The 25,746-nt window shown below is 38.3% G+C and overlaps 3 protein-coding genes across 3 annotated transcripts; 2 read left to right on the forward strand and 1 right to left on the reverse strand.

The window, feature by feature from the left end:
- Positions 1-884: 884 nt before the first annotated feature.
- mrs2 (magnesium transporter MRS2) lies at positions 885-13,361 on the reverse strand. The gene is made up of 12 exons (XM_041793809.1): positions 12,409-13,361; positions 11,753-11,817; positions 10,789-10,825; positions 10,426-10,538; positions 6,433-6,594; positions 6,149-6,279; positions 5,803-5,919; positions 5,076-5,145; positions 4,817-4,899; positions 2,160-2,277; positions 1,657-1,770; positions 885-1,400 (listed from the first exon to the last, which is right to left on the reverse strand). Exons 1-12 carry the CDS (start codon positions 12,797-12,799, stop codon positions 1,344-1,346), a joined length of 1,458 nt encoding a protein of 485 aa, XP_041649743.1. The 5' UTR covers positions 12,800-13,361; the 3' UTR covers positions 885-1,343.
- LOC121513824 (integrin beta-1-like) lies at positions 6,648-10,432 on the forward strand. The gene is made up of 7 exons (XM_041793810.1): positions 6,648-7,097; positions 7,613-7,867; positions 7,988-8,198; positions 8,298-8,433; positions 8,591-8,891; positions 8,984-9,262; positions 9,935-10,432. The coding sequence occupies exons 2-7, from the start codon at positions 7,614-7,616 to the stop codon at positions 10,122-10,124; spliced, it is 1,371 nt and encodes a 456-aa protein (XP_041649744.1). The 5' UTR covers positions 6,648-7,097; position 7,613; the 3' UTR covers positions 10,125-10,432.
- A 2,078-nt stretch (positions 13,362-15,439) lies between the features above and the next one.
- Positions 15,440-25,231, forward strand: LOC121513336 (cleft lip and palate transmembrane protein 1-like protein). Its single transcript, XM_041793019.1, has 17 exons — positions 15,440-16,085; positions 17,048-17,139; positions 17,276-17,453; positions 17,572-17,699; positions 18,399-18,477; positions 18,564-18,681; positions 18,834-18,928; positions 19,088-19,172; positions 20,793-20,893; positions 20,977-21,036; positions 21,148-21,198; positions 21,295-21,377; positions 22,622-22,656; positions 22,781-22,836; positions 22,955-22,999; positions 23,177-23,310; positions 24,138-25,231. The coding sequence occupies exons 1-17, from the start codon at positions 15,885-15,887 to the stop codon at positions 24,202-24,204; spliced, it is 1,608 nt and encodes a 535-aa protein (XP_041648953.1). The 5' UTR covers positions 15,440-15,884; the 3' UTR covers positions 24,205-25,231.
- Positions 25,232-25,746: the final 515 nt, after the last annotated feature.

A 25,746-nucleotide genomic window follows, 5' to 3' on the forward strand; every position in this document is an offset into this window, starting at 1 on the left:
AAAATTTTGGGATAGGTTTGTATAGTTTGGAGATTTTAATGGGAAGTTTTTGGGGTAATTTTCTTTTTTCTTTTTTGCATTACATTTTTTTTTTTGTTTTGGGGATTTTTTGGAAAATTTTCTGGCATTTGTGTGCAAATTCAGAAAATGTATTTGTATTTCTTGGGAATATTAGTTGGTTTATTAGGGGATGAATTTGCTTCAACATTTTTAGGTATTCTCACACAAACTTGGGAAAATACATCCTTGATCTCAGGAATTTGATGGCGGGGTGTCTTGAATTCATCAGGATGTTTGGGGGAGTTTTCCATAATTTAATAGGATCTTGGGTAATATATTTTGCATTGAGATTTTGGGAAATTTGTTTTTACATTTTCAGGAATGTAAATGGAATTTAGGGGGAATTTTGTAATAAAATTTCAGCTTTATGATATGGTTTCTCTGAGACATCTGAGGAATATTTGAAGAAATTTTCCATTTAAATTTTAGGGAATTTGTGTTGATATTGGGCATACTTTTAGGTCAAACTAATTAATGTTCAAAGATAGGGCTGAGCTTTGATACTTATCAGATTCACATGATCCCAAATAAGTGGGGAAAGTAAAAATTAATTTAAAATAAAAGCTCAGGAAGTTAATGATAGAAAAGCTCATTTTAAGCCATACTCATGTTTTTCCCCCCAGAACACTACCTTCAAATATTTACTTTGTGACTTCGTTTTAATCACTTGTGATTCACGAGATTCATTATTTTAACTGGTTACACGTTTATTTTTCAGCACTTCAAATATATCAGGAACAAAAAAAAATTATTTCCTCTCATTGTCTAACACATGAGACCACTCTGCTTAACAAAAGGAAAAATCAAAAGTACATTAGACATCATACTCTTAATTTGTTAACTTTTATTTAAATTAAATCAATAAAATTTATTCATTTTAACACTTTTTTTTTACCTATGAAATAAGTGAACTTACTACTGCATGACAATTAGTTCTCACAGTTATTGGCTTTATATCCATTTGAGTTTCCGTGCAGCCTGCATCTCTTACCACTCAATCACAGATGACAGAGCAACTATCTGCCCACATGTTATATAACAGGAATACAAATGCACACATTTGAGTCTACAGACAACTGGACACAGTCTCAACCTCTGCTGTGTACATGGGAGATTAAAACACAATGAGGTTTGACAAGAAAAACAGAGTTCCAGTCTTTGTAAGGAATTCAGGAGTTCCGTGGAGGTGAAAAAAATCCCCTTTAAAGCTGAAGATTCTACAGGAGGTCAGTGGCATTTCACAGAGAGGAGGTAGTTCATCATCATCATCATCAATGTCATCTTCATCTGACTCCTGTCTTGTCAGACGCTTTTATATTTCTCTTCCATACTGGAGGAATCTGTATCACAAACAGCATAAATGACACCACGGATGTAATCTCAGGCTACTGTTTTTCTGTCATTATTAAGTTCAATTGTCTTCTCCAGTTTCTAAGAGAATTATGTAGGGTGCCAAAAAGCCTCAGTGCATGCACATGTGAAGAGGAATAACATGCATTGACCAAGTGGGGTGTTTATAATGCATAATCGATCTGTAAAGGACTGTATTACAGCACTGTGTGTGTGTAGGTGCGTGTGTGTGTGTGTGTGTATTACAAGTGTGGGTAGTGAGGGCTCTAAGTGTCGACCCAGGAATGACAGCAGTCGTCTCCATATCAGTCCGCTGCCCAAGAACATGAAGCCTGTTACCAGCCAGAAAGCCCGAGGGTCCTGGTGATAAAACATACAAGCAACACTTACACATATACATGTGCAAAAGTTTATTTAAAAAAAAAAAAAAAAAAAAAGATGGTACATATTTAATATAGAGGAAGCCTTAAAAAGAAAGCAGATACAAGGAGGTCTGCATGCACAAGTCAATAAACATAAGATAATCACCTAAAATATTTAAATTTAGTAGAAACAATCTGGGAATCCTGTTAATTGACTAAAGCATTTTATAGATAAGTCATGTGATTTTTATGTTTCTACAGAACGTCAAAAATTTAAAATGCAAATCCAAATCTTATGTTTAGTTTAAAAGACACAAAATAAAAGCACCACAGCTTAAAACAATATCAACTCTAATGATATAACTGTTGAGGAGGAAGCAGCCTCACCTCCTCAAAGCATGATGTCAGATTCATACCAAAAGCCACTCCTATCAGACCAAATAATGTCAGAGAGAAGGAACCCATTGTCAGCTGAAGATTCAGACGCATCATCACGTTTCGATGGCTGGGGGAAAAAAAGAAATGTGTCTCAATGAGGACTTAAAAATAAATTCTCTGTGGGTTAGCGTAAAAGACAGGTGTGAATTATTATTTGGGGTCCATTTCTACACAAAAGTCAGGTTCCTTCTAACGGGTCAGGTATTTGGACAGTAACATAGTTTTATTATTTTGTGTCCAATTACCACCACAATAGATTGAAAATAAAAGATTAAAGGTGTGATTTAAGTGCAGACTCGTATCATTCAAGGGTTTTAAAAAGAATAAGGCATTTAATACTTAGGAATTTCAGCCATTTTATTGAGAGTGCTTCCATTATAAAGGTGACGATTAACTGACAAGCTGTTTTACGGCCAGACAAATGTAGCAGATAAATAGTCTGGAGATTATTTGAAGTGTTTATCTGAGTGGAGCTTTTATTATGAAGTAATGTCAGAGTGGAAGTGAAGGAGGCCATAATTACAGTGAAAACCAAAATAAATCTGTCATAGAGACAGAGAAAACTTGAGGCACTGCAAAATCAAATGAAACCAAGATGAACTTGTACATTAAAGATGAGAAGAGAAAAGTATGAAGAGAGAAAGGAACGGCTCATGATCCAAACCAAAACACATTATCTGTTAAGTATGAATGGGCATACTGGTGTTTACTGATGATGTGAGAGCTGAAGAAGCAAGAGTAATTCTGAACTGTATAGGGCTACACTCTATGCTTAAATTGAGCTAAATGCTGCTGAACTGGTAGTACAGTGCTTTAAATACAGATGGATACAGTGCATTCAGAAAGCATTCAGACCCCCTTCACTTTTTTCATTAATGTTATGTTGCAGGCTGATGCTATATTCTCATTAATCTACATTCAGGACCTCATCATGACAAAGTAAAAAACAAAACTTGAGAATTTTCTGCAAATGTATTAAAAATTTAAAAAATGAAACATCACATTTACACAAGTATTCAGACCCTTTGCAAAAATCTTGAAATATAGCTCAGGTGCCTCCCATTTCTCTTGATCATTGCTGAGATGTTTCTACGCCTTGACTGGCATCCAACTGTGGTAAATTTAATTGATTGGACATGACTTGGAAAGGCACACACCTCTCTATCAAAGCCCTCACAGCTGGCAACGCATATCAGAGCCAAAACCAAGCCATAAGTTCAAAGGAACTGCCTGCAGAGCTCAGAGACAGGATTGCTGCAAGGCACAGATATTGGGAAGGACTTAAAGAAATGTGTTGTATTGAAAGTTCCCAAGAGCACAGAGGCCCCCATAATTCTCATATGGAAGAAGTCTGGCACAACCAGGACTCTTCCAAGAGCTGGTTGCCTGACCAAACTGAGCAACTGGGTGAGAAGGGCCTCAGTAAGACAGGGGATCAAGAACCAAGTTCCAGAAGGACAACCATTACTGCAGCCCTCCACTGATCTGGGCTATATGGTAGAGGGGCTTGATGGAAAGCTCTCCCTGGTGCAAAACACATGAAAGCCTGATCGGAGTTTGCAAAAACCCCACATGTAAGCCAAGCAGGTGACAGAATTTTTGTAGCATTTGCCTGATCTGTGCCTTACAGCAATCATGTCTCTGAGCTCTGGTGGCAGTTCCTTTGACCTCATGGCTTGGTTTATACTCTGATATGCATTGTCAGCTGTGAGGCCTTCTACAGAGAGGTGTGTGCCTTTGCAAATCATGTTCAATCAGTTTAATTTACCTCAAGTGGAGTTCAATCAAGGAGTAGAAACATCTCAGCAAAGATCAAGAGAAATGGGAGGAACCTGAGCTTAATTTCAAGGTTTTTCAAGGTCAAGTTTTATTCAACAAAATCAAAAAAAAAGTGAAGGGGGTCCAAAACTTTCTGAATGCACTTTACACTATAATGCAAGAGCAACACGAGCTTTCCTGATGACAAAGAGATGACCAAGTCAGTCACTTGATCTCAACCCGATAGAGTACACTTTTCAGTTACTGAAGACAAAATTGAGTGTGGAAAGACCCACAAACAAGTTGTAACTAAAGGCAGCTGCAACAAAGGCAAAGCATCAGCAATGAAATTATGTCTATGGCCTTTCCTGAGATTTCATCAAAGTACTGAAAACAATGTTGTGTTTTTAATTATGTTACTGTGTCTTGATAATTTTAACCCTTAATAATGGAGGTACCCTTAATGTAATGGCTGTAATTCTTAAATGGTAAATACTATATTCATCTCTCATTAAAGATGAACATCTACAATTTAGTCCCATCCTGACTGTTCTATCAAAAATTCATTGTGGTGTTAAGTAGAGGGAAAATTATTATTTTCCAAAAGTCAATATCATAAAAATCAAAATAGGTTAGATTAAATGTCCCCAGTTCCTCAAAGTGATCAACTTCAGAGATAGAAGCTTCACTTTAATTTCTTATAAATCTTTATGCCTTTTGTTTCTTTTGTCTCTGTACCATTTCCACATGTGCACCATACTGTATGTAAACATAGTTTACTGTTTTCAGTATCACATGCTCTGTTCGTCTCCATACTGAATACCCAGTATGTTTGTGTGTGCATGTACCTGTCCAGATTGATAAAGATAACACTCTCTGAGTCATCTATTAACCCTTTCAGCTCCCTGGCCTTGTTCCCCAGCTCTTCAGCCTGTATGAAACATTTCATAGTAACACCAGAATTCAGTTCAGTTATAGTCATTTGTGTTATGAAGTTACAATAATTAATTGTAGAGCAAACATTATTATGATTAAAGTAAAATCAGCATTCCCACAAACTGATAAATAGAGAAGTATTATTTAGAGCTTGTTGCTGAGTAGTGTTACCTGCATATAATAATTTTCCAATAACAGTTCCATTTCCTCAGCATGATCAATGCCTAAACTGCTCTCCTCGCTAGAAAAGGAGGACAGAGAGACACATGTGAATGCGCATGTTAGATACACAGGTTTGGTCATCAGTGTGATTATTTGTATTACAGAACTGCCACAAATATTTTCTATTTTGCATTTAATTAATCATACATTTATGGCAGGAAACCATCAACCCTTAATATATATCACAAAACACCTCTAAAACCTTTTGTCTGCGCGTAGATCTTTACTCTAGCTCATATACATGAAGTTATTGTATTAAATGTATTACAGGTATTAATCAAATGTTAAATATCATTTTTTTAAATGTCAATAGCCCTTACACAACAAATACATTCTTTTACTACTCTATACAGACACAAATATTGTGGAGTGTAAAACATATCTATTTATTTATTTGAGCTGGTAGAACTTTCCAGCTCTCATCAATAAACTCTTAAAGCCACTCACTGGTCATAACTTCCTGGTTTCAATCTGAAACATAAATAGTTTCTCACCATAGCTTAACCCAAGACAGAACCTCCAAACAAGCAGGAATTATAGTGCAGAAAAAATGACCACAGAAATTACTCACAGGTTTAAGACTTGTTTTGCTTTGTTTTTTACTGTAACTACTGACTTGTAGCTCTTAAGGAAACTGATTTAAGAATAAACTATATAGTAGTACAGTGCAACGTACAAAACTCTTGGGTCCGTCCACTTGGTGAGACAGAATTCCTCAATGATCTCATCCTCATCCAAAATTTTCAGCAAGGAATCCTTAAAAACCTTTATGTCCGTCTCCAACTCTGATAAGCTGTCAAAGAACAAAAGAGGGAAATACTGTAACAGAAGACAGAAAATCCTTTGTGAACATGTGATGTGATCGTTAACGTGCCATTCTTGAAAACCTTAGGAAAGATATTCTTGTTGCAAAAATGCTGCACCAGTATTGCTGTCATTACAGAGAGATGCATTCAAATTCTTATGCTTTCTCTCCTCATTAATAAGAACATTTACAACCATGTTTATAATTGTTTATCTACCTCTTGCTGTTCTGAAGCAGTATATGGAGTTTACTTCTATCAGCAGAAAGGATTTTAGGATCCACTAGTGATTCCAAGGTGTCCAACATTGCTGGTTCGACATCATTCAGGCGAGCTTGCAGTGTGTTTACCTGTTGATAAAGACAGAGCAAAACATATACGGACAGCTGTGTTTAACCTTATCTCTCAGCAGAGCCTCATGTGTGTCCTGAACATCTAGGCCAGATTTATTCAGGTACATGCTTAAATACACTGACAAAGAGTGTATACATAACCTGGCTCACCTTGTGCTGCAGTATGGCCTCTAGAGCTCTGAACTCAAAGGGCAGAGAGAGTGTCTGTGACGCTAGCTGAGGGGCCAGCTCCAGTACCAACCAACGCTCCAAACCAAGACCTCGAAAATCCAACACCAGCAGGGACTGTGGGGTCACGATGGCTTTTAAAAACTACAGAAGCAGAAACATGAAGAGAGTTGACCAGATCACTCTGAACTAGATTATCTGAAAAAAATAATCAAAATTAAGGGCTTTTTTTGTTACCGACACTCATTTTTTAACCAGTTAATAGGTTTTGTATCAGTCTTTTTATCTCATTGAAGTATGTTAATATACTTATATGAATGGCTCTGGTCTCAGCACGCAGAACTACATTTGGATGACAGTAGTGCCAGGAGTTGACTCTGATCTGTAAATATTTGCAGTGAGAGATCTGACCAATGACAAACTCTTGTTGAGAAATCCTGCTTCCTGATTTGATTGTTTGCAAAAGCCACAGTCAGAGACTGAAAACATTAGCTCCAATCCAGGCCAGCAATCAGATTATTCATCCTACTTAACAAGCTACAGTACCAGGTAGTAAATAAATAACTGAATCTCATCTGAGTGGTCAAGTCTGCAGGAGGATAAATCTCCAGGCGCAGCCACAATACAGAAGGATTTACATATTTCAGGTATTGTACAATGATTGCTGCGTATTTATGTTTCCTGAAATTAGGAAGCAAGCTGCCTCACCAAGAAACAGCGACAGGCTACTTGTGTGCTTGTTCTACTAGCCATCTACTTTTCACATACCTGATTAAGCTCTTTTTCTGTTTATTTTTGGACACAAAAGGCTCTACTTTGCAAGAAAAGAGATATTTTTGATATTAGTAATACTAACAGAGCTTCATTAATCCAAGTTTATTCTGATATTACAAGAAGGACAAAAAAATCTCAACAGAATGCTTTAATATGCCAATCAGACTCAAACAGGGGTGACTTCAGTATTCTTAAAAAGTCAAAGTATTTGCCTCATATCTGTCATTTTATTCTTTATCTTGATCTAAAGGTTACGCCTATTAAAAATAAAAATAACTTACAAGTCTTTTTCACCTTAGATGAACCCAAACTAAATATAGATTCTCTGGATTGATAGCTGATATCTCTATTTAAGTGTTTAAAATATAAGCTAATGCTGTTTCTGCAGGATGTCTGTGAAGCTGCTCTGTTTCAGCCTGCTGGTGGCTGTGTTTTGTGTCAGCTGGGCCAAAGAACAAAACTGCTTAAAATCAGCCTCAAATTGTGAAGAGTGCCTCCAGTCTGGTCCTGACTGTGCTTGGTGCACTGAGCCTCAATCAAATGTCCGCTGTCACACCTCAAAGGGCTTGCGCAGAGCAGGCTGTCAAAAGAGTAATATCTATAACCCTAAGGGCAGGGTGGAGATCATCAGGAATGACAGCAAGTAAATATCTGCTTAAGTTCTACTATCTTTCAGCCACATTAGATTATTTAGTAAGCTTTTTAAGACTGCAATGACTTCTAAGACATTGATTTCCTTGCTGAAACTATTGAATATCTGCAGCACAGAGCCAGAAAACACCAAGACTTTGTTCCTGCAGCCCCAGAAGCTCTCCCTCAGTTTGAGGCCAGGTGTGAGCCAGTCCTTTCCTCTGACCATCACCATGCCGACAGACCAGCCAATCACGGAGCTGGCCATGGATACCCTCCCTCATCTTTCAGGAGTCAACATCACATTCAGTAGCAGTGTAAACAGAAACCCTGCGGTTATACAGGTTAGTAAAACAACATTGTTCATAAAATATTAAAAACTTTCAGGTACAATCTTTGCTATTTGAAAAACAAAACAGCATAATCTGATTTATTTTCTTAAGGTAAATGTTGAGGCTGACTGGTGTCCCCATGAAGGAGACGACTCAAACCAGAGGCAGAACCTGACTGGACCCTGGTCTGTTCTCATCACACCCAGAGGGTTTTCCTTGGGATTGGAGTTGGAGATCACTTTGGAGTGTGAGTATAACTTCAAAACTGTGTTTCAGCAAATATATCATGAGCTTGGTATCACATTCAGACATGGGGAAAAAATAACCATTATGAAGGTGAAAAATAAGGTATGTACTTTCTTTTATAATGTAAATGTTGAACAAGACTGAATTTGCTTTCCTAGGTCAGTGTGAGTGCACAAGCAACAGTGAGGAAAACAGTTCCAGCTGTGCAGGCCATGGGACTCTGGTATGTGGCCAGTGCGAGTGCAGTGAGCCTTACATTGGACCACAGTGCCAGACGGTTTCTTTTTTTCCATCAAACGAGGACTTCTGCCGCTCAGGCCTGGGTGCCCCTGTGTGCAGCGGCAGGGGAAAATGTGTGGAGGGCTTCTGTGAGTGTGATAAGAGAGTTAACCCGGCAGAAACATACAGCGGTAGATTCTGTGAGTGCAGCAATTTTGACTGTCTGAGGCACAACGGCAGGTATAACAAATACATCGTCATGGATTTCCTTTCCTTTTAACTCTACTTCACTGCAGGGAGTGATGTTTAAGAGAAAAATTGTGATCTGATAGGTTATGTGGTGGCCATGGGAGATGCATGTGTGGACGCTGCATTTGTGATAATGACTGGACAGGTGAGGAGTGCAGCTGCTCCATGGACATGGCTTCCTGTATGGCAACAAACCAGAGAGTGTGCAATGACAGAGGGATTTGTGAGTGTGGAGCGTGTAGATGTGACAATCCATACATGGGCCCGACCTGTGAGGACTGCCCAACTTGTCCAGGCAGATGTGAGCGGAACGCTGACTGTGTGGAGTGTCTCGCATTCAGGACAGGATCGAAAAAGGACAGGTGAAAAAATAAAAAATCATGAGTCCATTTTTGCAGCACTACCACCTTTCTAATCTTAGGGATTTTGCGCAAATGAGTCAGTTGGTCTTTCCTTAACAAAATTAATAGGACCTCTGTTATCATTTTAGGTTATATTTTTGGTGCAACCAATTTGGCAATGAAAAAATGAAATGAATGAATGAAGATGAATGAAAAAAAGACTGTAATATGCAAAAATTTTAGAAAATTAGTATGGAAAAATAAAAATTTTCTCACACAGCCACTAAATCAGAGACATGCTGTGAGAACAGCAAAGAAATTTAAGGCACAAAAAATAAAGAGCCGTGTTCTGTTTGAATATTTCAGCAATTTAAACCAATGATGAAGTGTTATATAATAAAAAAATATATGTATAATCCTGCCCTTTTTTGAACAATGCCTTCATCCATATATTTGTATGCATAATCAAAGAATTAAGCTCCTAGGAAAGGCACTCAGATACTTTCTCCCTGTCCTATTTCTTGTTTATAGTAAATTAAGACCAACTAACATGTCAAATATATGCATCCCTTACTGTTACTATAGTTTTCTGCATCTAAATGCACCTACACAGTTCAGATAATTTGCTTTTTTCTCTGTAGTGTCATATTGTGAGTACATTGTTAAAAGCCTTTGTTCTCTACTCATCAACAGATGTGATCAGGATTGCAGCCACCTCACCGTGACAGTGATGGAGACCAAACTTCCTTCAGCTCCGACGAGAGAAATCTTGTGTAAAATGCATAGCCGTGATGACTTTTGTACCTTCTTCTATACCTTACCAGAAATGCCCTCTAGAGGAGAACAGGCAACGGTTTGGGCTAAAAACTGTCCTAGTGTATAATCAAAATGGTGAACAAACAGTGGAATGAGTTTCTGATATTTCTCTTTTCACTGACTTTAAAGTAACTGAAGTTTAATGTTGGCTCAAGGTTTCGAGTTCTCATTTATTCTGAGTATGTCAAAGTTAAAACACCCCTGAAATGTTAGTAATTTGGTTGAGAGGAGATATTGTCAGTGTTATAATTTATGGTCACAAACGTTTCCTCATTTATAGCCGGATAAAAGATGACAGTTCATTTTTAGAGGCAGAACGACTTCATCCATCACAAAGTTTGCCTTTAAAAAACAGGAAGTGACCATACCTCCATTCTTATGATGATGCAGTTGTTTCTAGCAGTGAGGCTGGTACTGTGCTGGAAGCGAAGGTCTCTGGCCTGAAGACCTAGCTCTTGGCAAAGCTCTGTTTTCTTTTTCTCTGTTAAAGGGGAAAAATGTAAGAGGAGCTAAGCAAGCAGGGAATATCCTGAATTACCAATCCCAATGTACAAAACTTGACATAGCAATGGTGAGCTTTTGAAATGTGAGAATCTGTTGCTTTTCTAACATCATGGAAACCACATAGTGGGCTGCATGTCCAACAGTGTATGTTCTGATCTCATGCATAGTGTTACTGAAGAATTAAAAAAATATCAAACAGCGGTCACGTTATTCTCTTGAACACTTACCGAAAGATGTTACATTTCCCTCTTGATCAAACTTCATCTGTGAAATGATTAAACATGAAACTGATGATGCACCGCTTGGCAGTCACAATTACTTAAACAACCAAAAGTTTTGTCAATTATAAGACATAAAAGTATGACAGTTGTTTTTTTTAGATAAATGATTACATGTGTGAAAAAATCTATGTGGTACCAAACTGATCAAAACTGTGTCAGCTTTATCAAAAGCATAATAATTACATTTGTTTCAACAGTAAGGCTGTTCAAATTTAGATCTTAGATATGTTTCAGTATCAAGTGATTAATACAATTATTAATATTTTTACATTCAATAATATTAATAATTGTATTAATAGTTTAAAAAAAAGCATATCTATAAATATACTTTCAACTAAAATCAGTTACAAAGAAAAAAGATGAGGGTATAAGAGAAACATACACAGCAAGAGAAAAGAACAAGCGCCACATTGTTAGTGAAAACAATCAATTACGTTCTGTTTAAATACATTGTGAAGGTTGAAAATTAAAAACAAACAAACAAGAAAATCGCTCGTATCTGGGTGTTAGTTATTTTTTGTTGCTGTTTTTGCGTATTGGAACAGGAAGTGATATCAAGTGATTTTTAGAGTTCAAAACTCAAAATTCTTCTCAATACAGTGGTATATGTTACAAGGACATTTAGCAGATGCTTTTGCCCAAAGCAATGTACATCTGAGAGTAAGTACAACACAAGCCACAATCTAGATAGGAGGATACATCAGTAAGTGCCACAAAGCGATTCAAGTCCGATCAGACATGGATGCTGCCATGCAGTGCAAAAGACAATTCACATGGCAGGAACAACAGCAACGAAGAGTCAAGCTAAGTGCAAAGTGTTCTCAAAAGAGCTGGGTCTTTAGCTTTCTCTTGGATGTAGAAAGGGACTCTGTGGATTAAATTGAATTGTGTATATATTTATTTTTCTTACCACAACAAACGCTGGAGACACACTGGACACAGGGATTTCTGTCACTCTGTGACGGACAAAGGACACTGTTCAAAGACAAGCCAGAGTTAAATCACATTTTTTAGTATTTTGCACTGGGTAATAATATTACAAAGGTCCATTCAATCCAGCATGCGCATGTTCCCTTTTTTATTACAGCAATAAGGAAAATCAAATACATTCTGATCTGTTAATGTTTTGAGATCTTAAAACAATCTTAAATTGGCATGCATTCCCTCATAAATAAAGATGTTTGGTTATTACAGCTTTCACAAATACATGCAGAAAGGGAACATTCATATTCAACAGATTAACTGCTTTAAGAACAGCCTCTACCCATTGACTACTCTTTTACTCAATAGAGAATTAACAGCAGCATCTTATCAACAGACAGATAACTTAATAGCGATACAGCGGTCATAATCTGATAGCATAATCAAACTGGTCCTCTGTGATACCAGACAAACTAATGAAAACATGTACTCAAGTTGAGGAAAAACAAATAAAATTCAGTCATATAGATAAATGTACTCTTTTTCACTGTGACTGCAAAAAAAAATATATAAATAATTTCCATAGTAGAGAAGAAACTTGTGTTTTGTATCACCATTAGGCCATGTGTAGTCTTTCACTCTTACCAGGAAATGATGCACCTCCCTGCAGCAGACTCCCCTGTCTCTCCACAGTGTGCTGAGATCTTTTGGGGTGGTATCTTGAATAAGGCAGTGCTTTACTGCAGAGTACATGTGTACTAATACCACTGTAACTTCTGCTGATTAATCCTTGTTTCCTACTTCCAAATGGCACATTGTTTTTCAGTGGGAAGAGTTCTATACGAGCACTACCAAGGTTCAGGGTCCCACCTGTTCTGGAGAAGAAAGGACTGACGGTGCTGCAAAGGCGCTTTGGATTAAAGTTCCCAAAAAATGGCTCGTACGTCCGTGTGCAGGTCATACAGCTGGCAAGCAGCATCTTGAGTAGCTTCCTCTCCACACCAGGACAAAACAGTGCCTTCACACAGACAGCCATACTGAGGCTGGGGGCTAATTTCACCACAGCTGCAGCAACAATATCACAAAATGTGGAGCAGCAGCACCATGTGGTGATCTAGAAAGGGTAGACGAGCTGTATCCTCCACTGTCCGTGACTCATCTCTTAACAGTGCCCTCGAGTTGTTTGACAGTTTGTCTGCTAGAGGAGACAGTCCAGATATGCAGGTATAACAGGAATAAAAACGCGTACATAACAGCTGTAAAGTGTGAGTAAATATTGGCTCACGTTGGCTACTGTAATGTCCGTCATGGGTTGTCTTAGCTCGGCTGGTGTTTGATTATCGCCTCTATTTTTAAAAGTGCTGTGCACCTCTGCATGGTATGCTAGTTTTGTTAGCCTCTAGTATCAGGGTCAGTTTGTTCTCTTTCAGTGATAATTAATGTGAAATTCGTGGTGACAGTGAAAAAGCAAAGACGTCACACCTGTCAGATGCTTGTCGCTAGCTACAGACTTCCCCGAATCAATACATATAGTCGTTTTTAATCCCAAAACACAGTTGTTTAGGCTAGCATGATGGAAAAGGTAGCACGCAGGAGGGCAGCGGCACGAGCGTAGTGTCAGCTCGTAATGTGTCGTTCGTAAACGAGTCGATTCATAGAGCCGACTCCTTTACATGAACGATAGGTTCCGGATCCCGGATGATGATAATGAATATTATATTATTATTGTTGTTGTTCTTATTATTATTATTATGGGCGAATTCAAGCATGCATATTGTTGTAAATGTTGTTTCCTTTCGAAGAAAATGTTATCAGTTCCTGGCATATATCAATTTGTTCAACAAAAACTTCTTTGAATACATTTATAGAATATATAAACATATAATTGATCTTTTATTCTGGCTTCTTAGTGTCAGATTTCTGACACTATTAAAATGTTTTTTTAATAGTGAGAAGTATAAATTGTAACCGCCATGTTTTCATAGTTGAAAACAAACATGCTTTTATATTGTGTCATTTCAAAGTTAGCAAGATCATCAAAACACTTTTGTCCTTGAATTTGCAAGTTCTTGCATGTAAGGGTGGTGTATCGATAATCATATGAACTTTATTTTAAAATGAAGTGATGAAACAGTTTGAAGCATTATTTATCATCCATATAACTCTAGCTGACCTTCATGACCAAGTAAAAAGGTTTGTAGATCCTTCTCAAGTAAAGATTTTCAGTCATAGACGGTCAGGTAGACTTTTTTCTTTTTGGTGGTACAACCAGTGTAAAACTGCTGAAATAAATTCTACCATTAAATTTTTGATTTTATTTTAGAAATATGTGTATCAGCTTTCTAGCAAGAACATAAGTAACAGTATGTGTCTGAGTGTTTGCCTGTTTAGTTTGTAAATAGTTGCAAAAATCAGGTGGCACAACCAACGTTTCAGGTGGTGAAACTGCAAAAAATGCTGATAAATAGTTGAATAAATTATATTATTTAAAGCCCTTGAAATATTTACTTTTAATTAGGTCAGTTAGGTATCACATTATTCATTTATTAATTACAGTTGTGCCTAGGTGAGTGGGTACACTCTCCATGTCAGGTGGTACAGCCAAGGTTAAACGGCTTCAATTTATTTTACAATGAAATTCTTCAATTTATTCTATAGATATTAGTGTCCACTTTCTAACAAGAATAAAAGTAACATGTGTCAATGTATTTGCCTGTTTAATTTGAAATGAGCTGCAATTTCCAGGTGGTATAACCAAAATGAATATAGCCTTAAGTGTGACTGACCCATAAATAAACTTATATTCTGTCTCTTTGTTGTGTGATTAATAAGAATGGATGATCTTTACTTCACACTCCCACAGGCACACCACACATTAAGAAATCGTGCTTTATGGTGTAACATCAATGTTTTGTATCAGGCTTGTCATGCAGCCCTGCCAGTGAGCAGATTCCATCTGACCAGCAAGGTGTTTAGTGGAGTCAGAATATTTTGGGGGGAAAAAAACAAACAAACAAACAAACAAACAAAAAAAAACCCAACAAAAAAACAAGCAAAAAAAAACTATACATACATACATATATATATATATATATATATATCTTTAACTGAAAAAATTAAGCATATTTGGAGTAAAATATCGGCACAAATAGCAATCATATGTCATGAGTCATGACATTGTTAAACATGGCAGGTCAAAAGAAGAACTGTTACCCAAATGAAGAGCCATTTGAGAACCAAAAGAGACGTTTTTTTTTTTTTGCTGAGCTGAACCAAATGATCCGTATCACTAAAAAGAGCCTGAATTCCCAGCCAGCCCTTCTTCTTCCTCTATGTGGTTTATAAGCGGTGGGCAAACAAGGAAATAATGTATTTCTGCCACCTACTGGTATGAAGTATGAGTCACAATATATAACTGTATAACTGATTTCATTAAAATGTAATTATTGTCTCTCAATCAACTTTGTTTACGTGAGATAATGAAACGAAATCAATCATCAGAGGCCCTTTGGAGTAGGCTACATCCGCCATGTCCAACCTTACTTTTTCTGTCACGAGTTGAACTAGAAAAAAAAACGGTCTTCTTCCTCATATTTCTGACTGTATAAAATAACACTCCACTCTCCTGTTTCAGCCCATAATGCAACGCGGTGGGCAAAGATCGTCTCTGCAGACTACATAACTCAGGCTGTGAAATTGAATTCAGTGGCTACAGAATAGTTCTAAAAGGAGGAATACCGTTGCGACATCTAGACAAATGAAGAGCTATATCTGTGACAATCCGAGACATGACCGCTATCTGCACGCTTTGCATGGGCATTGCCAAAGAGATCCATCTGGCGACGACGTTGTCTACCCGGCAAGCCAAATGATGCATGATGTATTATGATTTGGGCGTAGATTCGGTCTACGTATTTTTAGTGTTGTTGCAGCCGCGGAGTGGCTGTCAGCATCAGCACCCCTCCTTCTCTGGATGCAGATTGGGCTACCGGAAGGATGCTGCGGTGGGGAGGAAGCGAGAGGATTATTTTGTGTCGAAACCGTAGGTTGTCAGGTTACAATCTGGTCCGTCATTTTAATTTTTATCTTTTCGTCGTTTAAATTTTATATATAGAGCTGCCATGTTCCCATCTTGTAACTCTAAGCCAGGGGACAGCGGCACCAAAAGGAGCTCCATCGCTAAGCTGCTGCTCGGGGTTTTTGTGGTTTATATTCTCCACACCGTGTGGCTGTTGTACGGCTTCCTCAACACTAAACCCTGCGAGAGAAGCAGAGGGGAACACTGCATCGCCTCATACCTGGCAGCAAGACCCAGGCTACAGGTAAGTACAGGCCTGTCTCCTTTGTCATGTCTAATGGCTAAATCAGGAATGCAAGAACTCAAAGACTGTGCAGCTAAGACACTTCTGGGCCTGGCTTTTATAGTTGAAAATAACCAAACTGAGAGTGGCATATAAATAGCAAGACTCGTGGTTTGTGCCTTCCATTTTAGAAGAGACCTTTTTGGGTGTATGTTTGTGTGTTTTTATTGTTCTTTTATGATTAGATGTAGTAGTAAGATGTAGGCTAGTGTTTCGCTGAGATGTAGTGATGTTTATGATATTTAGAGGAGTGAACTGACCAACATAAGTTTTGTATGAGGGCAGTTCATGTGCATTTGGTTACATATACAACACAGGAACAGTTTATTCCCCCCTGACTGTCACTGATTTACACATAACAGTCACGAAGTGTCAGAATTTAAAAAAAAAAAGTAATCTATAAGCGCCTTAGCCCAGTTTAATGGTATTTACTACTCTTTACTTAATTCCTGTAAGAAAACTCAATGTGGTTAAAGGTCTCACCTAATATGCATATTTACACCAATTTATGTTAATGATCTTATCTACCTCATATTAATCTGCTCACATTAGTGTGTATTGTATACCTTTTGACCTTTTGATACTGTCTATCAGTATCCTTGCATTCTTTGCATGCCTTGCATTCATACCATTATTTAGCATGATACTTGTTAAAATACCCAAAAAGGAGCTTGAGCATGTTTCAATGTTCTACCCTTTCATTTTTTTCTTAAAATTTTCACATTTAATGTGTACTTCCTGTAGCAAAGCTAATCAGAGTCAAATTCCAGGTTGTGTAAGCATACCTGGTCAATAAAGCTGATAATACCCTTTATTTTGAACACAGGAATTTTTTTCTAATTCCATCTGCAGTAAAATCTTATTTTAGCTCTGAACTCTAAAATTGGAAAGACTGCTCATAATTTCCACTCTTTTTTTTCCAGCTGAGTGTCTTCACATGCCTTGTGCCAGACAACAGCCAACTACACCTTGCTGTAAAAATAGACCCATTTGACCCATACTCTACTTTTGAAAGGTGGGTCTGCCACAGTCACACTTCTGTTTAATGTGCAAATTTCCCAAACGGTAACTTTCTCTGTAGCAGGACTGATTTTATTTTAAGGGTCAGAGAGGATGCTTCTCCTGATATCATGCTGCCTGTCTCTCTCTAGGCAGGTGAACGTCTCTGTGCCAGAGGAGACTCGCGCTAATGGCACTCTGTATGCAGTCGTGTACGTTCACAGAGTTGGTGTTTCACCTCTGGAGGACAGAAGAGAGGTCCACTATGCTGCTCAGCTCACCACCTACATCAATCCCACACCCACAGAGGGGCAGAGAGATGGACAGAAGGTAAAATTCAATACAGCGTCTGGCATGGCCCAATCATTTCGCAGCCACTGTGTCACCTTTACTGCAGATTTAAACATGATGTCCTGCAGTGTATATGTTATTTCTGTTTCCTCGTTAGAAGCAGAGTGCCAGATCGGAGCATCCTGTTTCCCACTGGAGACCTTACTTGTCAATCTCGATGATGTCAGAGGACTTCACCTTCAGTAAGGCGGGGCTTCCTAGTGATGTGCGGCGCTATATGAGAATGTAAGTCACTGGAAGCTTAGAGGTCAGAGTCGCTGGTGACTTACAGCTTCCTTTCAGGATATTCTTGTACTGCAATGGCTGTTAATAAGAAAATCAGACCTATGCTACCATTTCTTCTAAGTGCAGCTTGTTAAAAATAGAAAGGGAGGCATGTTAATGAAAAAAGACAATCCGTTAAAAGAACAGAAATAATTTATGGTTCTTTATTATGTTCATTTACAGAGAATTTCTTCAGTCAACATTTCTTTAGTCTGACGCCTTAAACCATAGATTGTATGCACTAATGTGTAAATTACAGTGGTCCCCCAATATTTTCCCATGACTCCTTAATATGTAAAAAACACTTTTTCCCAGTCATTTCTCTCAGGACTTGAGTTAATCTGGAGGTAAAATAAAAGTGTGTCACAACCAAAACAAGTTTAGTTTTCTTACAACAGATGGTAACTACAGATTTTAAGATGCTAAATAGATTTTTTAAAAATCAAATTTTCTGGGCTGCTGTGGTTCAGTGATTGGGTTGGACACCTCTTACATGAAAGGTCAGGGGTTTAATCCCCAGCTGCATCATTACCAGCATTATTGAGTTTCTGTACAAAAACGAGGACTTATTTTTGTACTTTTTAACAAGTTTTCCAGCTTGTACAAAAGTGCACCAAGCTTATTTGTGTTTTTAAACCAAACTTTGTCCCTGTCTTGTAGCTCTCAGGATGGCCGACAGATGATCTACCTCCCTCTGCTGCTGATAAACGAGCTCAGCTTTAGAGTTAGAGACCTCATGGTGGGGACACTAAATCTTAAAACTTCTCTGTATGGTTTGGAATTAAATAATTATTACCTGACTTCTTTTTGTCTACACATTTAAAGGAGATCAGCAGCAGCACTATTCAACTCCCTCTGACTGTGTCCTATGAGGGAATCTCTTTGAGGAGATTCAGGTTCTGGGTACATCTTCAGGACGTGGTTTACTCCCTCAGACAGTTTGGTGAGTTATTAAAGTACAATAGCAATATATCACCACTGTATGTCTGTAGTTTCTTATACCTTAATGAACTAGATAACATGTCAAGCTGTTGTTTTGCTCATGATACGATCTTAATTAAAACCTTCTGATGCTGCATCCTTCTGTTTTGCCAGGCTTCACAGAAGAGAACGTAGATGAGATTAAAGAAACTTTGGCGGATTCAAACCTCTATCTGTTAGTGCTGACTGCACTCATCACAGCTCTACAAGTAGGTTCATAGAATTGCACTGAGATGCCATTAACATTAGAATGCGCCTCATAAATTGTGCATTTTCATATTGGTCTATATCTGGCAACTCAGACTTGTTGCAAATGAAGACTTGTTTAATTAAAAGTATTATTTGTTCCTTTGCTTCTGTTTCTATAGCTCATCTGTGAATTCCTGGCTCTTAAAAATGACATCAGCTCATGGAGGAAAAAGAAGAGCATGGTGGGAATGTCCAGGAAGTCAGGTTAGAAAACCATCACAAAATAGGGGACTTACTTTTCAAAGATTTGTTTTTGTGCTTTTTGGACTTTTATTTCAATGTCATGTAGAGGTCTGAGACAGTGTCTGTGGAGTGGCAGACCGGGGTGGTGGTTCCTATGTTTTAAAAGGGTGTGCTCAACTTAATCAGGTATCACACTACTCAGCCTCCCTGGGTAAGGTAACCTCAGATACAGGAGGAACAATGCTGATTCTGTCCTGGTTGTGGGGCTGTGGGCCAGGTCTTTACCCTTGCAGGACTTCTTGAGGGAGTGTTGAAGTTTGCTCATCCAAGGCTTGCAACTGTGTCCCTCAGGGGGTCATGTGGGGGGTACTGTGGAAATATGGGGTTGCTATGGCAACCATCAGGTCCTTGTATAACCAAAGTGAGAGCTTGTGCTTCTCAGAACAAAGTTGGACACGTTCCCAGTAGGTGTTGGCTTTCACCAGGGCTGCCCCTCATCTCAGATTCTTTTTGTGATTTTCATTTACAGGATCTCAAAACACTGCCGGGTGTAGGAGGGTCTCCGGTTTGCGGACCTCAGAATTTTATCTCTGCTTTTTGCAGATGATGTGGTTCTGTTTGCTTCCTCAGCTTTAGACCTCCAGCAGGCTTAGGGGCAGTTTGCAGCTGAGTGTGAAGTGGTCAGGATGAGAGAGCACACTCCAAGTCTGAGGCCGGGGTCCTCTGCTAGAAAATAGTGGATTACTCCCTGTGGGTGGGGATGAGTTTCTGCCTCAGGTGAAGGAGTTCAAGTATTTCAGGGTCTTTACAAGCAGCTGAAATGAGTTTTCTCCAGAGGTTGTCTAGTCTCAACCCCCTCAGGGGCTGAGAGTTTTAGCTGAACCTAGGCACCACTTTTTAGGAATGCAGCCTCTCCACAGGGGGGTGCACAACCGAACTGCTAGGCCAACTAACACCCAATGGACTTTTCTGTTAAAATATTTTAAAATACCGAAGCTGAAATTAATTATCCACTAACTGCCTGTTGTCAACCAATGACCATGATTCATTTGATGAATGGTTCCAGCATTTCCAACCCATTTCAGTTTTCTTTACCCCTCAGTGAGAATAAGTACTGTAGAATTTACTTTGGTTTTGTGGAAAATGGACAGCAGAGGACATCTTCTTGGGCTTTGGAAAACACTGACTGAGTTTTTTCGCCCTTTTCTGGTATTTTCCATCCATTCTTTCTTTACTGTATCACAAGTATCCCAGCTGTCATTAGCTGAGAGGCAGGGTAAACCCTGATCACCAGTCAATCACAGGGCTGATGTACCAAGACAACAACCAGACGTGCTCACATTCCCACCCACAGAAAATTTAGAGTCACCAATTGACCTGGCAAGTCAGTTTTTGGTCTCTGGAAGAAAGCCTGAATACCTGGAGAGAAACCACATTGACACAAGAGAAAACATGCAAACTCTATTTCCCTGTCCAACTGGGATTCAACTAGGAATCCTTTTTCCCTTTCTGGCAGTGTTTGAGCTATTAAACTAACTGCTATTGCAAATAAATGTTAGTTGCAGCCCTACCTTGTTTGGCAGGCATTATTTTTGTCATTGTTAGAGCAAATGATGAAAACATTATTGTCTTTGTCTGTAGTTATGTGGCGTAGTCTGAGCACGCTGCTGATTTTTCTCCATCTGCTGGAAGAGACCAGTCTACTTGTGTTGCTTCCTGTGGGACTGGGAGCATGCGTGGAGGTATATAAACTTTTTTATTTTTGGAAAGCATCAAAGTGAAGCTCATAAGGAAATTTCAACCCAGTAATTGTGTATTTTTTCAGGTCTGGAAGGTGTTTAAGGTGTTTAACATCCAATTTCAATGGAAAAGCCCTAGGCTTCATGTAAGTATGACACCATTTAGAAACAAAATAATATGACTTTGATGAAAAATATGATACAGAAAATCAGTAAACTTCACTCCTGCCAAAGACTTCTTCTCTTTTACTGTGCAGGTGAAAAAGCTAGACGAAGAAGAAAGAAAGACTGTGGAGTATGACACACAGGTATGAATGTCATTTTCTTTTTCTATTGGTTTATTTCTCTGCCTTTAGGAGTTTTTTTTTAATTCTGATATCTTGTCTGTGTGATTTTCTCTCAAGGCATCAAGATACTTGTCCTACTTGGTCTATCCTCTGTGTATCAGTGGAGCTATTTTCTCTCTGGCCTACTTACGTCAAAAGAGGTGAGCTCATCATTGTATTTAATACTTCTGCTTTGTGATATGGCTTTAATGTCATTGTCTTATGCTGTCTAATCTTATTGTCATATTTAAAATCAAATTATCTCCTGGTACCTTATTCCTCTCTACTGCTGCACTGAGGTATTTAGAGCAGTCACGTTCAACTCAGACCTGTATGTACTTTGAACTAAAGATGATTTTGGTTTAATATCCACTCCCATGGAAATGTTAATACAGTGCTAATGAAAAGTATTCATCCCCTTAGATATTTCATCCTTTTATTGATTTTAAAAATCAGTCATGGTCAATATAATTTGGTTGTGTTGACAAAAAATAGTCTTACCCTCTACCTTTACAAGCCTTCTAGGGCCAGCTGCTAAGAAGTATCCCCACATCATGATGTTGCCACCATCGTGTTTCATAGTGGGGATGGTGTGTTTTTAGTAATGTACAGTGTTTGGTGTCAAAAATAGTGTTTTGTCTGATGGCCTAGAAGCACCATTTTGGTCTCCTTAGACCAAAAAACTTTCTCCCACTTGACCATGGAGTCTCCCACATGCCTATTGGTGAACTCTCCCATAAAGATTTGACTGGAGAAGAACCCTGGCAAAAGTTGTTGTACGCAGAGTCTCTCCCATCAGCTTCTCCTTTGGAGTAGTCATAGGTGTGCAATAGTGCAATAGTACAAAAGTGCAATATTCCTTCCATTTCTTGATGATGAATTTAACTGAACTCTGTTCAGTACCTCAGAATGTTTTTTCTATCCATCCCCTGACTTATTGTTTTCAATAACATTTTCTCTGAGTTGCTTGGAGTGCTCTTTTGTTTTCATAGTGTAATGGTAGCCAAGAATACTTAGTAACCATTGACTGGACCTGCCAGACACAGAGTCCTTATAATACAATCACTTGAGACACATTCACTGCACTCAGGTGATCCCCATTTCACCAGTTGTGTGACTACTAGCACTAATTGTTGAATTAGGTCAGTCACTTTAAAGGTGTTGAAAATTTATGCTATCACTTCTTGTATAAATCTGTTTTCACTTTATTGAGATTTAAGGGAATATTTGTCAGAAAAGCCAGATTGTTTTGACCATGATTGATTTATAAAATCAATAAAAGGGTAAAACATCCAAGGGGGCGAATACTTTTTTTTATAGGCACTGTATTTGCAGCAATTCTACAGTGGTAGTTAACATGCACCGCTGGTTATGTGATTAACATTTAATCCGATTATGTTGACAGTTACTACTCCTGGTTAATCAACAGCCTGGTGACTGGTGAGTCGACTTAAATTTATTTCTATTATTAACAGAATCTTACCTCATATCTAAATAATTAGTTTATACAAAGTTTCAGCTTATGCCTTTATTTTTATTGACATTTTAACTCTGGTCCTGTCAGGAGTATATGCCCTTGGCTTCCTGTCTATGGCCCCACAACTCTATATCAACCACAAGGTCTGTCCTGCATCTTTGCCAACAGAACCAATCCTTTAATGTGTTCATTACCATCAGAATTTTTTTCTTTTGTCTGACACTTCTTCTTTGTGATTTTTCTCATATCTGTTTGGATCAGCTCAAGTCTGTGAGCCACCTGCAGGGCACTGTGCTGATGTACAGAGTGAGTGTCACAGTTTCTTTAGATCTTATGGTAAATGTATGGAAAAATCTCTCACTTTGAGTTTGTATTTCCTGATTTTTCAGCAATTTAAAAAAAATCAGTTTAATCAGCTGTTTTATTTCTAGAGTTTTATTTTCTTGTTGCTGAGGTCTTTATTCTCTCCTTCCTCTCCTCTAGGGAGTGAACACGCTGATCTCAGATCTGTACTCCTGTGCCTCCTTCTTCTCCTCCTCTGCTTCCTTCTCCTCCTCTCATCAGCTGTCCTGCTTCAGAGACGAGCTCCTCTTCTTCCTCTACCTGTATCAGCGACGGTAGGAACATCTTTATGTACACAATATAACAAAACATGCACTCCTACATTGCATAAGGACACATGCAGGCTCTTGAAGGGCAAGATCTGATATAAAAACCCTTGCTTGTTGATAGATATTGGCACTAAAACGCCATCTCCTCCTGTTGTACAAAATGAAGGCCAAAATTGCCCAGTAACAGGCACTGACATTTCGCGCTCCCATCTTCTTCGCTAATCAGAGACACATTTCGCTGAGTTTTACAATTAGTGCTCTCTAATAATTAACACTTGGACTTACATCAGCACAAGAATTTGCTCTGATGACAGATGGCCAGACCTGGTAAACCCAAATGAGAAGTGAGGGTGAACTTGGAATGTCTGGCAGAATTCCTCCTGAATTCCCCCCTGGAAAGGCTTAGCCTGCTGCCACCTTGACCCTGCCCTGGATAAGTGGAAGAAAATGGATGGCTAAATGGATGGATGAACTTAAACTTTGTAGTTCGGTTGTGAGGTCTTTTAACATAGAGAATGCAGAGTTTAAATCCAGTACTGGGGTTAGGGGAAGATATCAGTCAGCAGGGAGAGCTGCAAATAGTTTGAATTTACTTTAGGGAAGCTTTTGTGTTATCTGTCTTTTATACAGACTTTACATCAAACACTGCAAGACACTAAATTAGAAACAGATTCATAACAGAGAAATGTCTGTTTAAGTTTTGTTACTTATGAAGAACAAAAACTTAAAATCTTTGTTAGAGCCTACATTTTTTCAGTACATCTCCCAACACTGTTTGCCTATCATACACCTGAATGACTCTTGTCTGGACTTTTATGTCATGTCTCTAACAGGCATTACGCCTCCAAGACCAGAAGACGAGAGTCTGGATCCCACAGCAAGAAACTGAAGACTCATTGAGGAAAAGACTATTCTTATCCCTTATCTTTCCTGGATAAAAAATGCACAAAAGCACACAGAAGCTTATCTATGAAAAAAGTGAATGTGGATTAATTAAGATGTGACATGAAGATTCAGGCAGAACACTCAGACAGTCTATGTGTGACACAGCAGCTTCAGACTGATCCAGGATCAGCTGTTCCACATCTGAGTCTTCATTGAAAGCTACTCCTGCTTTCTGTCCAGCATCATGAAGCGTCTCCTTTACCGCTGCAGTAACTGAAATCTGCAGAATCCCTCTGCTGTACACCTTACGCTGGAATCCAATTCAAGAAAAATACTTTTGATTTTTCTTCCTGCATACAAGCTGAAAGTTTTCCCTGGTCTATTGCGAAACATATACATAATATACTCTGTTTACTTCATAAATAAAGGTATTAAATGTTTCAGAAACATGACAACATTTAAAAAATGGCATTTAAATGAATCTTTCTGCATACAAAAAGGGAAATGTTTCATGTTTCTAGGGGTATGTCTTTGCATCCAAAGATTATCCTGCATTATTCCTCAAACTTATCATAACGTTTGCTTTCTTGGAAACCTGATCCTGACTTGAATTCAAAATAATGTCCTTGGTTTGAAACATTGCATGGCTTTGCTGTCAGGATGAGTCCTGCATGGGTCAGAGCTGCAACCTCAAGCACTTTTTACTCTTCTACCGCTTTAATCTATCTGAAGTGTCGATCAGTGCGGTCTAAAATGTTACCGGAAGAAGCTTTTGTTTGACACTGTTCAGTCCTGTACAGTTTCTTTAAGACTGATGTTGCAGTGAGAGATGACACTGTCGGCAGAAAGTTGTCACTTACTGCTAAAATCCCAAAGGCATGTGTCAGTGAGATCCCTGCAAGGCATTTTCACTTCCAACGTTCAGACGAGCTGCTTGATTGAAGGTTTAGGGATCAATAAACCTTTTACAGACTTTTATGTTTTTTCCTCTATATTTTAATTTAATGTGTGTGTTCTGAGGTGTGGAGGCAAAAATCTGTCATTACTACACTCTGCCAAGACAAACTTACTCAGATTTGAGTTGAATAAATGTTTTCATGGTTAAATGCTCACAAATATATTGATTCTTTGTCATCCTCTTAAATTCATTAACACAATGGGCCTCATTCACCACTGTTTTAAAGAGGAAATTTGTTCTTTTCACCAACTTAAATCCTGACCCTCAGAGTGTTATCTATGATTTGTTATGAAGAACACTAGAGAGCACTCTCGCATATTTCAGTGCTGAAATAACAGTAATAACATAAATAAGTAAATAAATAAGGCACAATGACATTATATTGCATAATAATTTCCTTTTCTTTTTTGTCAATGGAGCACTTTAATATAATTTAATAATTGGTATAAATCAGGGGTGTCAAACTCAAGGCCCAGGGGCCAAATCCAGCCCGTGGAACAGTTAAATCTGGCCTTCAAGATTATCTCATATTTCTCTTATAACTGGCCCATCAGTATGAGGTCTGCAGATTTCCTGTAGTAAAAAAACATGGAATCTTA

Source organism: Cheilinus undulatus, linkage group 8, assembly GCF_018320785.1.
Source record: "Cheilinus undulatus linkage group 8, ASM1832078v1, whole genome shotgun sequence".
In the NCBI taxonomy this organism is placed as follows: domain Eukaryota; kingdom Metazoa; phylum Chordata; class Actinopteri; order Labriformes; family Labridae; genus Cheilinus; species Cheilinus undulatus.